Genomic DNA, 17,990 nt, shown 5'->3' on the forward strand with positions numbered 1-17,990 from the left:
ATTTATACCAACTATGATTTTTTTTAAATAAAAATTCATCCATAATCACGAGGATTACTTTAAATATGTCTAGAGTCGGTTATGCTATCCAAGGATTTAAAATGCAACTTTGCCAATAATATTTAGGTGACTTCCTTGAATCTTTATAACTTTCTGTTTTCTTGATAAATAGGCTTCACCATTTGCTTTCACTTTCAGATGAATATTAAAATCCGCATTCTTATCACATTTATTCGTGTTAACGTCTAAAATATTTTATATTTATATGGTTTTGATAAATTAATATGTATTGTAGAAATTTTGATACATCTAATCTGTATTAAAATAATAGTTTTTATAACTAAGATTTCTTAAATTACAAAATAATCATTAACTGTCTGATTTGATTACAATTCTATCCCTCTGACTTGATATTCAGAAGTACAAGGTTGGATAATCAGAATCCTCGGAAGAACCCAACTAATAGTTTACTCCGTTGGGAAGCTTTTCACTGTTAGCTAAAGTAGAAGAAGTACCTTGGTGGTGGTTCTTCCCGGTGTTGGTAGTTCGAGATGTCCCTGATCTAGATTGTATTCTGGTACCGACATGAAATGGTTTCTACGTAAATGAGATATAGAAGTTAAAAATGCTTGCAACTTCCCTCAATTCCTTAATCTCTTGTCCAAGTAGTTGATGTTGTCGATACGATATTGTCCATCAACAATGGATTGGTCATCTCGGTTATCCCCGTCTGTCATCTCCGTGAACCATACCATTCACATGGTGTAAATTTTGAACCGGAAGGCCTTCTTCTCCAAATTCTTTTTCAAATTAGACTCATTCGGTTCTGCTTCCTTGTACAACAAACCATCATCTCCCTCCCCCCTCGATCATTACCATTATAATTCCCCTCTCATTCATCATCTTCCTGATCATTTTCTGCGGATTGACCCATAACTGCCAACAAATGTCCCTCCATTCTTCCTCTCTTCATTCGTAACCACCATCTATTATTACTATAATTTTTATTTGTACTTTTAATATAATTTAATTACCACCTATGTATTAACCAAAAGTAACATAGAAGGGTGAAAACAAAAACCTAATTACAAAAACGATCCCTGTAAGATAGCAGTGTTAATTTCTCTATCACTAAAACTTTTACATATTTATATTTCAATACTTTTACTATTTATTTTCTTTCAGTTTACTCATCGGAGACCCTAAAATTTTACCTTTTGACCCCTGTGCCTTCAGTTTCCTCTTAAACAAACACACCATGAAAAGTCGCCCACAAAATCACAACTACCATAGCTTCCGCCCCTCTTCTATTTCTCCGCTCTTTTTTTCGCTCTTGGGGGTTTTCTCTTTCTGTTTCATCGTTAACTTCGAAAATCTCTCTCGAATTTTCTTGAATTTCATGTTCTATAATTTGGATGTGTAAGGATCCATCGCTCTTCTCCATCTCCTTCCTCAGGTCCTCTCTCTCGTTCTTTTGAACTATTAGTATTTTTTTTATATTTTATTGTAATCTAATATCTGATCTGCTTTGAATATTTTCGATTATTTAGCAATATTTGATTTTCGTAGTTTAGGGTATGATTTTATGTTTTATTCATTTTTTTGTTTTTGTTTTTGTAACTATTGAAAGTAGAGAAGTAGAAGTGAGATGCCGAATATAAGATCGACTTTGCCTTCAAGGCTTCACCAGCTTTTGTCTGGTGAAACGACCATCAGCCATTCTATCAAACTCGACTCTGAGCCCGTGAGTTATTGTTATGGTTGCTGTTATCTTTATAATTTTTACTTGTTTAATTTTTCCTGAAAAATGCTTTCGTGTTAGGGTTTATCTCAGTCTAGTACTGTTTGGTCGAACCTACTAGGGCTTTCAATTGTTACTCCATTGTCGTATTAATTAGTATTTTAAAAATGTGCTTGTTTCTTTATGCTTCCTCTGTTAAGTTTTGGTTGTTGTATTGGACTGTTTGGCTGCTTCAGTGGTTCTACTGATTGCTTCTCTGCTATTGTGCAGACCTGAGAATCTTAGACACCAACATGGTTACATGAAAAAATAACTACTACATCAGTGCTTCAAAATCTTTGTCATATGAATTATTGGCTTGTCAAAATTTATTAAAACATAAGGTACCCTAAACATGATTACAACATGGCAAAGTACACGAACATGATGAAGGTACACGTTCTTATGGGGAGGGGGTAATGGTAAAAATAAGGTCCACTGGACTAGCTGGCCAAATGTGTGTAAATCAAAGATGGAGGGGATTTGGGTGTGTTAAATCTTAACTTGATGAATAGAGCATTTCTAGAAAAATGGTCTTGGAGGTATGCAAATGAAAGGGGTTTTTTTTATAGAAGTTGGAGGTCTCATTAAAAACTCCCTTCGTATTCGTCCACATACCAAGAAGTATGTTAAAGAACATTGGAAGGAAGAAAAGAGTACCTCATATTTTATTGAATGAAACACCCATTACATATGAAAACATGAAATATCCTCAAACGGGGATAAACACTATTAAAAAAACATAATCACCTAAAGCTCTCGCCTTCTCGACCAAAAAAATCAAGAGGCAATCACCCTATACCTAAGATAAACCTCCATCAAAAGGAAAAACAACCCCACAGTTTTGACATGACATACATAAAAACAACACCTCAAACAAAACCAACAAGATTCAAAATCACCAAAAAAGTCAGCTCGATAAGTTATCTTCAATGAAACAAAACCAGATTCCCTTCCCTTCAATCAAGTATCCTTGCCACTTAATTCTAGAGAATCTTCGACTTCCTCAGGGATCCAAGAGATTGGTTTGAAAGAAGTCTCAACTTCATGCACCATGATTTTACAAAAATTAGAACCGACCCTCAAACTCAACAACTCATCAATTCTCACTCTATTCTCTGTGAGGATATGAAGTTTTGCACGATCAAAAGATGAAGGAAACTGAGAGCTTTCATCAATTGATATTAACTTGCCCCACCTAGTCGCAATGTTCTTGAAAGTACCTCAATTCCACGCGTGAAATGGAATCCCTTCGCAAACTACCCATACTCGACGGCACTCTACAACTAGACTCTCCGACCAAGCTTCAACTCTGGAAAACCACTCAGCAAGAGTCTCTGATTGTTCATTCTTCACCCTATTCAACATATCAGAGTCCTCGAATATCATGAGAACTACATTCCCAGCAGCTCTCATTAACGAGAAACCATTGAGTCCTTTATCTTGCATTTGGCTAGCAAGATTGCCGATCTTGGTATAGTCCTTACACCACCCCATTAGGCAGTTATCCAAAACTTGAAGTTTAGTTTGGTCAACAACACCGTCTACTGAATAGAGATTATTTCTTGTAACATCTTCCCTCTCAGGCTTTTGATGAACAACTGACGAAGACTTTCTCCAAAAAGAATGTCTTGGGTTGAATTTAGCAAAAGAGACTTCAATTATTCTACCATCAATGCGAGCTCCATTCATCATTGAGATCGCTTTCATGGCTTCTCCAATTGTTGCAAAGCTAATAAATCCAAAACGAATCCCCTTCGAATTTATTTTGGTTGGAATGAAAGCATCCATAACCTGACCGAATGGACAAAATAAAGATCCAAATCTCTTCCAATGGATCTTCTCTGGTAAGTTCTCAATGTATAACGTAAAGCAGCCAGATCCATATCCATTACTGATTTTTGGATAGTCTTTCTTCCACCAGTAATTAAAATCATGGCGATTGGGTGATTGGTTAACCGCCTTAGAACTCTGCGCAGATGTCTCTTCCACGTTCCTTGTTTTAACCAAGAAATCATCCCTATTCTTTTTTGTCACCAACAGCATCCTCTCATACTCTTCCTCCGCCGCAGTCATACTATGTTTCTCTTTCTCCTTCTCCTTCTCCTTCTCCTTTTCCACTTTCTTCAACGTCGGCGCCTGTTGCTCCTCTGTATGTTTATGTAGCTCAGCTTCCGTCACCTTCGGCACCAAAATCTCCACACGATTCGCCTTCTTAACTGGATTTTTCAAAGTTTTTTTGATCTCGTTTTCCCCAGATTTGGATTGACGGCCATACTTAGCCCTGTGAGCTGTGGCTTTAGCCCGTTTCTCAGCTTCTTCCTCACGATTCTTGGCCACTTTTTTTGTAACCAGAAGTTGTTGATGTGCAAGACTTTTGGATGGATTTTTCTCCAGCTCATAAACATCGTAACTGGAAGGAAGAACTTCTTCGGGGACAGCAGTTGAAACTACTGTCTCCCTCCCAGCTGCAAGCCTTTGAACCTTATGGGAGTCTTCAAGAGTTTCTTGAAAATCTACTGCAAGCTTGTCATCGGTAGATTTCTTTAAGGGTTCTGCATCTTGATCAGCTTCTCTTGATTCCCTTAGTTTAGCTGAAGACTCTTCGACCAATTGCTCAATATCAAGCCTTGTCTTATGCAATTTGTCGCGTAATTCAACGGTATCTTTAAGAGTACCGAGGTAATTAACAAGGCTATCAAAAGCCAAAATAGCAGTTCTTAAATTGAAAATCCCCGCCTCCACAGACTGCAAAATCGAAGCCTGTTCTGCATCTTGCCTTGGATTTTGCTGAGAGGAAATGTAATGGTGTGGGGTAGCAACACCTGCCTGGGAACTCATTCTTTAGCTTTTCTTTAACTGAGGAGGAGGAGGAAGATGGGTTAGGTTAAAAAAAAGCAAAGGAAGAAAGGGTGATGGAAAGAGCAAAAACAGCAGCTAAAGATCGGCGGCGAACGTGGCTAACTTGGTTGCTTTGTGGAGAGACAACAGCCGCATGGAGAGGAAGATAGTAAAGATTATGGCTTTACTGCTGTGATGATTCGAGCCGTCGTCGAAAAAGAAGAAGCGTCGCCGACAAGCTGTTAGTCGAAGGGCCTCGACCAAGATCCACTGAGTTTAAGTCTCTCCCTGATGAAACGATGCCTAGATCCCTGATGTTGGGTTTGTTGATGAGGCGGTGTTGAGCACGGACAGAGGAAAGCGGCGTGGGTCGGCGATCTTCCTGGAAAAAACGGCGTCCAAAACAGAGGTCGGAGTGTGGCGGCGGGTGGCTGACGACGGCGGCGGACAACGAGTGGATGAAGGAGGAGAGAATAATTTTCAAAAACGCCTGGGCTCGTGAAATTTGAAATCTCCTGGGTTAGAGAGAAGCTAGAGCTTCTCTTACTATGACCTAGTATCCCGTTGCAATAAATGAAAGGGGGTTTGTTTGGAGAAATTTTATTTATTCTAAATACAATATGGATCCTTCTTTGTTATTGTTTCAAACTAAGACCCCAAATAAAGTTTCTTGGATCTGGAGATCCGTGGTTAATAACCACTTTAAAGATGACCCTATTGGCTCCAAGTTGAGAAGTATGTGTTCTTTTTTAGTTGAAGATGGCAAATTTATTCGGTTCTGACAGGACATTTGGGCTTTGGATTATCCTCTCTTGCTCATTTTCCCTAGATTATTTTCTATTTACACCAACAAAATAGACAAATTTTTTGAATTTGGGGAGTATAGCTCTTCCGGTTGGATTTGGGATGTGCAGTTTCGAAGGAACTTAAATGACTGGGAACTAGAGCAATGGGCTAATTTGTTAGTTGTCATCTCTACTTTTGCTTTATCTATGGAAGATTCTGATGGGATGATTTGAAAAGGGACTGGGGATCGGGTGTACACTGTTAAATCTGGTGTTAATCTCTGTTCTTCCGATCCTTTGGGATCGGAGGAGGTCTATATTTGGAAAAAGATAATTTGGAGGGGTCAGCTGCCACCAAGAGTAGAGTCTTTTATGTGGCAGGTTGTTCTAGGGAGGCTGGCTGTTAAAACAGAACTGTTTAAAAGAGGAATTATAGGAATTGAAGATTTGTTATGCCCTCTTTTCAAGATGGAGAAAAAGTGGTGTGGTCTATTTGGAATAAATTCCTTAACTTTTGGAAGATTAAGATTGTTTTTCATTCTAATGCTAAAAGCTTTCTCCTTGCTTGGGATGCTTTGAAGACTAATTCTCCGATTTAGTTTTCTCATTCCAGGGGTCGTTATTTGGACCACTTGGAAAATGAGGAACTTAATTGTGTTTGAAGGGGGGAAGTTGGATATGGTTGAATTCTTCTTCTTAGCAAGGTGTAGGCTTGCTTCTTGGTTTCTAGCAAAGCATAAAGGGGTTTCTATTCTAAAGGATTCTCTTATTTCAGATCCCTCCTTAGGGGACTATGGTTCTCTCCATTCGAATCAGATTGTGTCTATTCTTCCTTGGTCTCCCCTCCTATGGGTTTTGTTAAACTTAATGTAGATGTAGCTACTACTAAGGATTGGAAGAAGAGCGGTTTAGGGGGAGTTTTAAAGGATTCATCTGGATTTACCTTAGGTTCTTTCAAGGTACCTGCTGGTCCGGGACCTCCGACCTTTATGGAATTAAAAGCGATTCAAAAGGGGTTGTTATTCTTTGTTGATTTTCAAGAGAGGCTACAGGACCGTTTGATTATTGAAAGTGACAGCAAAGTGGCAGTGGATTGGGTTAAGGAGGTTGAATTATGTCCTGATGTTTACGCCTTTTTGATTAAAGACATTGTTCATAGGCTTAACGCATTAGAAGGTGTGGTTAGATGGGTAAATAGAACAACCAATTTAGAGGTTGACGCCTTAGCTAAAGAAGGAATTGGTTGATCTAGTGTTGATGTTTTTGGGCTGTAAGGTTGCTTTGTATTTACCTGTCTCTGTTAAGTGTGTTTTTAAGGATGTATCTTATGTATATTCTTATGTTCAATAAAATCCGAAAGGCACTCTTTTCCTCCTTTCGCTGATTAAGGAGCTTCCCTACAAGCTCCTTTAATCAAGAAGGGTTTTTTTAAAGAGGCCTGAAATTCTTATAAAAAAAAGGGTTGGACTTGCGGCACAAATATTTCATCTGACAATCAGGGCAAATATATTGGTATCTGTACAATATTGGCTGACAAGAAGATCGTTCCTATTTAGTAGGATATGAGGCTTTAAAATTAACTTAAATAGACCTTTTTCTTAAAATAATGCTGAAGTAGGAAATTTTAGCATGTAGTTTGTAATGAACAGTGTTCTTATGTTCTTAGTTCTCACACTATATATTTTTTCTTTTTGTGAAGAAGTTATGTAGCAAGTCGTGCATTTTGATATTTTCCCCTTGGTATGAAGGCATTTTCATAATTCTAAGCTTCCCTTCTTGTTCTTTATATTTTTTGTCAATATATATATATGGATGTATTTTGATAAAAATGGGAGGCCTCATTAAAAACCCTCTTCATAACCATCAAGCTACGAAAATAGCTCGACGGACATAGGAAGGAGGAAAAGAGTACCTCAAAATTTTATTCCTGAAATACCAAGTACATCCATAGTTCATTACACCCATACACAACCAAAATACAACCTCAAAAAATAACCCACTCTAAACTGCATGCTCATGTAAGACCTTCTCCTTATTTGGAACTAGTTATCCACCTTATATTACAACGTAAACTACCTATACATACCAAAACAGTATAAAAAACTACATATGAATGTATTTGTTAAAGGTTAGAGAGGAGTCGAGGACAGTTTGTATTCTCCCATTCAATGCTTTCTAAACTATTTTCTAGAGTTTTTAGACAGTTTAAATTGACTCATGCTAGTTCTTTGGCAACCATTTATCCTATAATATTATATTATTATGTGTTTTAGAGTTTGTGCTTGTAATTTGATGTCTGTAATCTTTTTGTTCTAGTAATGATCTTTTTGTATTATATATGCTATCAAATTGGATTTGATATATATAAATACACATGTTTGTATTTATATATGCATTATCTCTTTACGGATATTAATTGTTGTAATAAGGTTAATCTATTTTCGGTTAGGTGTTTGCTTGTTATACATTTTAGACATTGGAAAATGTGCTGCTTATCTCCTTGATGACATATATTTCTGTTGCTACATTAGCATTTGAATATTTATATAATTTCTTTATCATTTTCTATTTGAAATTGAGTATATTTCATAAGAAGGCAATTCAGCAACAAATATTCCAATCTCAATAGTATGTTAAGAACAATTTTAGCCAAATACTTGGAAAGCTTTTTATGCATTAGTAATAAAAGATATTTTTGAGTTTCCAACCCAATTGCTTTTAATATTTCCATCAGTTTCCTTCACATCATAAATCTTCAACGTCTCTTTTATTTTTATGCTTTGGAATAAGTTGTTTTAGTTATTGTTTTCTTAATTACTCATATTTTGGTTTGACTCCCACTGTCCTTTAGGGAATATGAGCCAACATAATTTATGCACATTTTTTTTATAGGAATGGAAGGTCTCGTTAAAAACCCTCTTCTTGATTAAGGAGCTTGATAATAAGCTCCTTAATCAGCTGAAGGAGGAAAAGAGGGCCTTGAATTTTATTAATAATGGAAAAATTACATAAGATACAACCATTACACCAATAACAGTACATAAAACTTAAAAACATCCCCTGCCATAAAAGCCTTCATAGTAGAGAAGAAAACCATAGTTGACTCCTAACAATCAGCCTATCCCTCTCTTAGCTAGATTGTCTGCCTCCCCATTGCACGCTCTTGGAATCCACCTCACTGAATGTACCTTACCAGTGATGAGAGTCAAAATCCGATAGACTGTAGACGTTAAGAAAACAGGAGCTAAACCCGGGGCTTGAATCCATTCCACTACAGACTTACAATCACTCTATACAATCAACCTACTAACAGATTCTCAATGTGATGATAAAAATATTTCAATGCCTCGTGGAGAAGTTCCTTGACCAACATTCTCTAAAAAAGTCAAAAGGGTGCAGCAATTCCAATCTCTTAAAATACCTCCAATCCCACCACCCAAGCCATCTCTCCTAATAGCTCCATCAACATTGATCTTAAGAAAATCTACTGGGGGGAATCTATCGTATGACATGACACTCTTTGTGTTTTGATAGAGAAAACCCATCTGCAAGACATGGATTACCAATCAGCACATCCTTCTGTATCGATATCTTAGGGAACTTGGCTAGGAACCATTTAGACAGCCTGAATCTGACAATGAAGAACAAAGATAGTCTGTCAATAGAAGATCCATTAAAAACCATTGCATTCCTAACTTTCCAAATCGACCAAAAAATGACACCCGGAATGAACTTCCAAATCATCGAGTTCTCCCTCAACTCACCCCAGGAACAAAGAAGAGAAGGAGGGTCTTTGGGTATAACGAATGATAAGTCCCAGAAACTAACTATTTTGTTCCATAATTCCCAAACAACGTGACAAGAAATGAATAAATGTTACACTGATTCATCCCGTTTCTTTCAAAAAGGACACATGATATCATTCCCTAGAGAAAATCCTCTTAACCAACTCAGTTTTGGTTGCCACTTTCTGATGAGCAAGCTGCCACAGGAAAGCTTCCACTCTAGGTGGAGAAAATCCCAGCCAAACCCCTTTACACCACGACACACTACCCCCAAACACATTACTAAAAGTATTTATGCAAGATTTAACCGAAAACAGTCCATCCCCACTTGCAGACCAAGATAGGAAGTCTTCCACCAACTCTGACAGTTGAATATCCTTCAGCTTAGATATCAAATCCATCCACTGATTCAATTCCCAATCGCACAAGTTCCTTCTTGTTTTAACATTCCACACCCAACCACTCGGTTCCAAGCTACCAAAATCTACAACCTTCCCCCCTTTAATAGGGGAAAGAACGTAAATTCTAGGAAACAGAATCTTTAGTGAAACATCATCTGCCCATACATCATTCCAAAAAGAAATAGATATTCCATTTCCCACTTGCAACTTCGCATTTGATCTAAGACAGTCACCTTCTGAATCATTCTTCAAAAAATTATTTGCTATACCTCTCCAAATCCAAGAAGATTGAGGAGAAGTAACCTCCCTAATAGACATTGTATTGCAACTAACCTTGTATTTTCTACACAACACACCTTTCTATAGGGAATTTCTATCATTGGCAAATTTCCACACCCACTTACCCAGTAGAGCCCGATTAGTGAGGTTCAAATCTAGTACACCTAGACCACCACAGTTCAATGGCCTAGAAATCGTACTCCAATTCACCCAGTGAATCTTCCTCTTTTCCTCCTTATCGCCCCATAGAAAATTAGCTAATAAGGAATTTAACTTACCAATTTTGCAAGGCATTTTAAACAGCGATAAGAAAAAAATTGGTAAGGAAGTTAATATTGACTTCAATAATACTGTCCTTCCAGCCAAAGACAAACAGGAAGCTTTCCACCCAGCAAGTTTGGAACTGAAGTTCTTAAAAATAGGATCCGATAAAGCCTCTGAATTTTTCTTAGCACCCAGTGGAAGACCCAAATATTCTGTTGGAAAAGAACCAACTGAACATCCCACTTGTACTGCCCAATCAGTTAATACATCATGCTCCATATTGATTCGAAACATCTTACTCTTCTCCAAATTTAGATGCAAACTGTCACGATAGAAGGTGGGTTAGGGTTTGAAGGTCTGGATTTGGGGAAAGTTCGAAGAGAGGAATTAGGGAAATAACAGCCGAATTTGGGAGAGGAACGGGTGAAATTAGGGATTGAAAGGGGGCTAGGGATTGATATGTTATCTGAGTAATTGGGAATTAAAGTGAAGCAGGGGTTGGGTTACGGGTCTGAGATACCGGCTGGTATAAGGGTTGCATAGTTGCGCTTATTTTGATTTAACCCAACTAAGTTATATTTGAGTTTATATGTTGGGACGTGAGTTTGTTAGATGAAATCAGGAGAGAGGTGGAAAAGGTGAGTCAGCATGCTAGACAATTATTTTGTTATACAGCTGGTACTTGTTGATATATAAATTGTACCAAACCCTTTTAGGGGAATCTAATGAATGAATTGCAAGTTTTCTATATCTATTTATATCTCATTTCTTAAATCCCTAAAAAATTCTCTACTACTCGATCGTAAAACGTAACAATTGGTAATCAGAGCTGAGTTTTGTGATCCAAAAGTAAATTTCACGCTGGGAAAAAGAAAAATGCATAAGACTGGAACCGTTGAGGTACCAGAACAAGCAGTGGAAGTGAAGGATGAGACCTTACCATCTTGGTGGGTTGAGCATAAGGCAGAGCTGGAAGGAAGGTTACATACCTTGGAGGAAGGAATGACTGAAAATAGGGGTTATCTGCAGAGAATACTACAGTTGGTCCATCAGACAGCTGAGGAAAAAGACTCACCTCAGTCAGTCCGGAGTCAACCACCAGCAGCTGCACAACAAAACAAAGGTGAGGGTAAGCAACCATGCTTAGTTACGGTTCTTAGTGAGCATGAGAAGTATACTTTTCAACCTAATGAACCAGGGATATTAGTTGCTAAACCTGTGGGGTTTACTGGTCCTTTACCTTTTAATCAGAAATTGCAAGAAGAAAATATTATGGGTAGTTCGAGTGAGATTAAAATGGACAGTAAAGGGTTATTTGGGAGTTCAGGGCTTATTGTACCTAGACCTAAATTGGAGCTACAGATGTTTGATGGTAGTAATCCCAGAGGATGGGTTAAAAAATGCCAAAAATATTTTAATCTTTTGGGAGTTCTTGAAGAACAAAAAGTGGATGTGGCTGCAATGTATTTAATGGGAAAAGCTGAGACATGGTTTGATGGATATATTATGCAGAAGCATAGAGTAACTTGGCATGAATTTGAGGCTGATTTGTGTTATAGGTTAATAAGTTGATGCAGAAGGGTAGTGTAGAGGAATATCAGGAAAGGTTTGAGGAGCTAAGACCTTACTTACTGCAACAAAATATGTATTTGGGGGAAGATTATTTTGTTTCCAGTTTCATCAGTGGTCTCAAGGAAGAATTAAAACATAAAGTGAAGGTGTTAGAGCCCAAGAAATTATCTGAAGCCTACAGACAAGCAAAGTTGTATGATCTAGCTAATGAAATCGAAGGAAAGAAGTACAAATCTTTTAACAAATTTTTTTACACTTCTTCAAGTAGTCCACAAGGCAGTGGGAATAAAGGTTTCCTACCTAAGACAATTCCTCCTAATAGCAATACAAAGCAGAGTTTGGTGGAATATAGGAGGGCACATAATTTGTGTTTTAAATGTGGGGAAAAATTTATTCCTGGACACCAGTGCAAAGATAGACAGTTAAACTTCATGGAAGAAACAGAAGAATTTGCTGAACAGGAGTTGATTGAAGGAGAACATGAGGAAGTGGAGGAAACAACAAAGGAAGCTTTGGAAATCTCTATTAATGATATTACAGGTAATGTGGGGCATACTACCTTGAGAATTCAAGGGTCCATTAGGGGTAAACCTATTAATGTGCTGATTGATAGTGGCAGCACTCATAGTTTTGTGACTCCTAAGTGGGCTAAAGGAGTAGAGGTAGTTAATACTCACCCACTGGTTATCACAGTAGCTAATGGTGAAAAATTGTTTAGTATTGCCAGGAGCAATAAGGTGAGTTGGAAGATGCAAGGTTATGAATTTCAGCATGATTTCAGTGTATTGTCCTTGGGAGGCAGTGATATGGTGTTGGGGGTAGACTGGATGGAGGAATTTAGCCCTATACTGATGGATTTTAAGGCAAAAACCCTTAGTTTTGAGAAAGATGGGAAGTATGTAGTGATTAGAGGTACTCAAAAATTACCACTAATCAGACCCATAACAGGTGAAAAATTTCAGAAATTGGTGGAAAAAGATACTGAATTAACTGGAGAAATGTATTTGTTAAGTGCTGAAGTGCAAGACAGTTTCATTCCTCTACCTCTACAGGAATTATTGGCAGAATTTAAGGAAGTATTTGAGGAACCAAAAGGGATGCCTCTTAAGAGAAAGCATGATCATGCTATTGTTTTGAAACAGGGAACACAACCAGTCAATTTGAGACCCTATAGATTTCCTTATCATCATAAGACTAAAGTGGAAAAGCAGATTGTTGAAATGTTATCCTCTTCTATCATACAGGTAAGTAAAAGCCCTTTTGCTTCTCCTTGCTTGCTTATTAAAAAGAATGATGGAACTTGGAGATTTTGTGTAGACTATAGACAACTTAACTTTGCCACAGTTAAGAATAAATTCCCTATTCCTATAGTAGAAGACCTATTAGATGAACTGCATGGTGCTACTTTCTTTTCAAAGGTTGATTTGAGTTATGGGTACTGGCAAATCAGGATTAAAGAGGAAGATATTCCTAAAACTGCTTTTAGGACTCACCAAGGGCATTATGAATTTAAGGTGATGCCTTTTGGACTTACTAATGCCTCAGCTACTTTTCAAGCTTTGATGAATTATCTGTTTGGGGCTTATTTAAGGAAGTTTGTTCTTGTATTTTTTGATGATATTCTGGTTTACAATGCTAGTTTGGCAGAACACAAACAACATTTGAGAATTGTGTTAGAGATTTTGTTGAAGAATAAGTTATATGCAAAGAAGAGTAAATGCTTTTTTGGGCTGCAACAAGTTGAGTATTTGGGGCATCTCATTTCAGCTAAGGTAGTGGCAATTGATCCTGCTAAAATTAAAGCTATGCAACAATGGCCTCTTCCTAAGAACCTGAAAGCTTTGAGAGGGTTCTTGGGTCTCACAGGGTACTATAGAAAATTTATTAAAGGGTATGGAGAATTGAGTAAACCTTTGACAAATATGTTGAAAAAAGAGGGATTTCATTGGTTTACAGAAGCCAAATAAGCTTTTGAAAAATTAAAGGTGGTTATGTGTGAAGCTCTTATTTTGGCTCTACCCAATTTTGAACAGAATTTTTTTTAGAGACTGATGCTAGTTCAAGGGGAATTGGGGCTGTTCTATCTCAGGCAGGCAGACCTATAGCTTTTTGAGTAAGGCTTTGGGTCCTAAGCATGCAGATCTTTCTATCTATGAAAAAAAGTATTTGGCTATCTTGATGGCAGTATCTCATTGGAGACACTACTTGGAGAGTGGATCTTTTGTGATCAAAACAGATCATGAACCCCTAAAACATCTTCTAGAACAGAAATTAACTATAGCTATACAGAAGAAGGGTCTTACAAAGTTACTTGGGCTTGATTATACCATTCAGTACAGATTGGAAGTTCATTAAAGGAGTATTATATTATAGAAACAAGATATATATTGGAAGCACAGGAGACTTTAGACAGAAGATAATTGTGGCTTTACATGATTCCCCAGAAGGAGGACACTCTGGTATTCAAGCTACATACCAGAGACTTAAATCTTATTTTTTCTGGCCAAGAATGAAGATTATGACTCAAGAACATATCAAGCAGTGTGATGTTTGTCAGAGGACTAAAGTTGAGCATATTCCTAAGCTTGGATTATTACAGCCTATTTCAGTTCCAAATAATGCTTGGGAGGTGATAACAATGGACTTTATTGAAGGGTTACCACCTTCAACAAAGTACAAGTGCATTATGGTGGTGATTGACAAATTTACTAAATATGCTCATTTTTTGCCTTTATCTCATCCCTATACAGTGGTGGAGGTTGCTAAAGTGTATCTGGATCAGGTTTATAAATTGCATGGTCCTCCAAAAGTTGCTATTTCTGACAGAGATAAATCTTTCACCAGTTTATTTTGGCAGGAATTACTTAAGCAACTAGGGACAACTACTTATTTTAGTACTGCCTATCATCCAGAAACAGATGGTCAGAGTGAGAGACTCAACCAGTGTTTGGAGCAGTATCTAAGGAGTATGTGTTTTCTCAAGCCAAGTTCTTGGTCAAGGTTGCTTCCACAAGCTGAATTGTGGTATAATACTAATTATCATACAGCTTTACAAATGACTCCATTTGAAGCATTATATGGGTATAAGCCTCATAATTTAAATTGGTCAGGGGAATCAAGAGTAGATGCAGTACAGAATATGATGCAACACAGGCATCAATTGAATATATTCCTACGAGAACAACTATTCAAAGCAAGCAATAGAATGAAGCAAATGGTGGATAAAAACCGCATTGACAGGGAATTTCAGGTAGGTGATGAGGTTTGCCTCAAACTTCAACCGTATCGACAAACATCTATGGCGTTGAGGAAGAATCTAAAACTTGCTGCTAGGTTTTTTGGTCCCTACAAAATACAGAAGAGAATAGGTCAAGTTACGTATAAACTTGAATTACCACCAGAATCAAAGTTACATCCGGTGTTTCATGTAAGTTTGCTTAAGAAAAAAGTAGGGAAGCAAGGATTGACCTCAATAAATCCTCCGGATGTTGCATCGGACGGCCAACTTAAAGTTTACCCAGCCACGGTTTTGAATCGACGAGTGGTAAGAAGACACAATCAAGCAGTCAATCAGTTTCTTATCCAGTGCCTGAACATGGCTCCCACAGATGCCACTTGGGAAGATGCTACAGTACTGAAGACTCAGTTTCCCGATTTTGATCCTTGGGGACAAGGATCAACTAATGGAGGGGGTATTGTCACGATGGAAGATGGGTTAGGGTTTGAAGGTCTAGATTTGGGGAAAGTTCGAAGAGAGGAATTAGGGAAACAACAGCCGAATTTGGGAGAGGAACGGGTGAAATTAGGGATTGAAAGGGGGCTAGGGATTGATATGTTATCTGAGTAATTGGAAATTAAAGTGAAGCAGGGGTTGGGTTACGGGTCTGAGATACGGGCTGGTATAAGGGTTGCATAGTTGGGCTTATTTTGATTTAACCCAACTAAGTTGTATTTGGGTTTATATGTTGGGACGCGATTTTGTTAGATGAAATCAGGAGAGAGATGGAGGAGGGTGAGTCAGCATGCTAGACAATTATTTTGTTATACAGCGGGTACTTGTTGATATATAAATTGTACCAAACCCTTTTAGGGGAATCTAATGAATGAATTGCAAGTTTTCTGTATCTATTTCTATCTCATTTCTTAAATCCCTAAAAAATTCTCTACTACTCGATCCTAAAACATAACACAAACCTGCCATAATACTAAAAATCCTCAACACATTTTTAACATTCTTGATCTGAGTTAAAGAGGCTTGACAAAAAATGATTAAGTCATCGGCGAACTGCAAATGAGACAACCTAGTTAAATTTTCCGATTTCCCAAAAACAAAGCCTTGGAACAAACCCCTGTCGACTGCTTTAGAAATCATCAAGCGGAGCATCTCACCTATGATGTTAAATAGGAGAGGAGAGAGACTATAGCCTTGTCTAAAACCTTTGGCCATAGGAAACTCTTCCGAAGCAGACCCATTAACGAGTATTGAGATGGAGGTTGTTGAAAGGCACTGAGAAATCCACGAGGACCATCTATTCTCAAAACCCATCTCTGTCATTGCTCTAAATAAATTGGCCATTCCACAGAATCGTAAACTCTACGAAAATCAACCTTTAGAACAATCCCTTGCAACCCTTGTTTTCTCCAATAGTCAATTCCTTCATTCGCAATAAAAAGCACAATCCAACAGCTGTCTCCTCGGTACAAAAGCAAACTGGGACTGACTGATTTATATCCCCAACACAGCAGCTCAATCTCTTAGATAAAACTTTATAGAGGATCTTGTAAAGACTGCCTACAAGGCTAATAGGTCTAAAATCCTCCACGCTTTCCGGATTAATCTTCTTCGGAATAAGCGTGATAAACGCATGATTAACCCCATGTTCCCATTTCCTGCCCAAGTAAAAATCCTGAAAAAACTTCATTACATGCTCCTTTAAACTGGGCCAACATTTCTTGAAAAAACCCCATTGTAAAGCCATCCGGACCTGGTGCTTTAGAACTGTCCGATGAGGTTATCGCTTGCCATACTTCCTGTTCTAAGAACTGCTCCTCTAATTTCTTAGATTGGTCCCCTGTCAGTTTTGTAAAATCCAGAGATAGATCTTCTACTTCCATTGTTGACTTGAAATTGTAGGCTTTCTTAAAATACTCTGCAATATGCAATTTGATCATTTTCGGATCTGAGACCACATAGCCATTGAAGCTCAAACTTGTGATTTCATTTCTTTTACTTCTGTTTAGTGCAGACAAATGAAAAAATCTTGTATTTCTGTCCCCATCCTTAATCCATCTCGCCCTTAATTTCTGAAACCATATGCTTTCTTCAATCCTATACAGCCTCCAAAGAAAATATGTGTATAGCGATGTATATAATGGTTGTTGCGAACCTTGCTTAAATGGAATTTATACTGGTTTTGAAGAGCTTGTTGGAATGGCTTAGAAAGCTTCTTTCTGTGCTCATTTTTTTTAGAAAATAACTTTTTTTATGTATTGTCACTTGCAACCTCCTAAAATTAAAGCATTTATTGATAAAGTGATCCAAAGTCCATTACAGGATATAGCAATACCTCTTTCAGACTTTCAATGGGAGTACAGTAAGGTGATTTTTATATCATTTCTCTTGTTTACCATTTATTTTATTTTTTCTATTATAAGTTTCTCATTCACTTAAAAGCCATCAAATGAACTTAGATAGAGTGGTGTCTGGAGGTGGATCGTGGGTTGCATTCGTTGACAATCTTAGCAGGAGAGGGCATAGAAGTGTATTATGGGATCGTTTTAGCCTCTATGGTAAGGTGATTAAATTTTTATTCCGTTTGTTAATAGAAGACCTCATTATAAGGATAAGACGTTTGCCTTTGTGCATTTTGCGAGTAAGGAGGATTTGATTAAGGCTAAAGAGAAGATGAACAACGTCCTAGTTGATGGGAGGAGAATATTGGTGTCATATGCAAAATATCAGAGGAGCAGTTTTCCGAGGAACTTGAAGCGCAATAGTGTCGCAGAGGCTGCAGGTGTAGGTGTAGAGATATCGAAAAGGAAAAATGCATCTAGCCAAGTGGTTGAGGCAGGGAAGAAGGAGATGATGAACAAGTTCCATGATGGCAGAACATATAAGGATACGGTAGTAGGTTTGAAAAAAGTTGAGGGGCAGCAATCCAAAAACCTTGGTGATAAGAGAGAGGAGAAGAAGCCTTTGGATTTCTTCATTCCAATGGAGGAAAGATCATGGCTGAGGTCGTCTTTAATAGGTATCGTTAAAGCGATATTTGTGGTTGAATTT

General features: G+C 37.7%; 2 protein-coding genes across 3 annotated transcripts in view; one reads left to right on the plus strand and one right to left on the minus strand.

Annotated features, from left to right (window-relative positions):
• Positions 1 to 1,285: 1,285 nt before the first annotated feature.
• Positions 1,286 to 17,990, plus strand: part of LOC120121309 (tRNA-specific adenosine deaminase TAD3-like) — a 46,368-nt gene continuing 29,663 nt past the window's right edge. Inside the window, exons 1-2 of one of the 2 annotated variants that reach the window (XM_039140694.1) lie at positions 1,286 to 1,456; positions 1,631 to 1,744. The gene's annotated coding sequence lies outside the window, so the exon portion shown is untranslated. The remainder of the gene's footprint in view (positions 1,457 to 1,630; positions 1,745 to 17,990) is intronic. The other variant, XM_039140693.1, reaches the window with a different exon arrangement.
• Positions 3,005 to 16,180, minus strand: LOC120121323 (nucleolin 2-like). Its single transcript, XM_039140711.1, has 2 exons — positions 16,127 to 16,180; positions 3,005 to 4,528 (listed from the first exon to the last, which is right to left on the minus strand). Exons 1-2 carry the CDS (start codon positions 16,178 to 16,180, stop codon positions 3,005 to 3,007), a joined length of 1,578 nt encoding a protein of 525 aa, XP_038996642.1.

This window comes from Hibiscus syriacus, unplaced genomic scaffold (assembly GCF_006381635.1).
Source record: "Hibiscus syriacus cultivar Baekdansim isolate YM2019G1 unplaced genomic scaffold, ASM638163v2 tig00110370_pilon, whole genome shotgun sequence".
In the NCBI taxonomy this organism is placed as follows: Eukaryota; Viridiplantae; Streptophyta; class Magnoliopsida; order Malvales; family Malvaceae; genus Hibiscus; species Hibiscus syriacus.

Excerpts from the sequence above, each read along its gene's own strand:
- LOC120121323 (XM_039140711.1), bottom strand. The coding sequence starts at position 16,180 with ATGGGTCTGCTTCGGAAGAGTTTCCTATGGCCAAAGGTTTTAGACAAG. Across the intron at positions 4,529-16,126 it reads AGGTTTTAGACAAGGCTATA|TCTGTGGAGGCGGGGATTTT; the intron begins GTCTCTCTCCTC and ends TCGATTTTGCAG.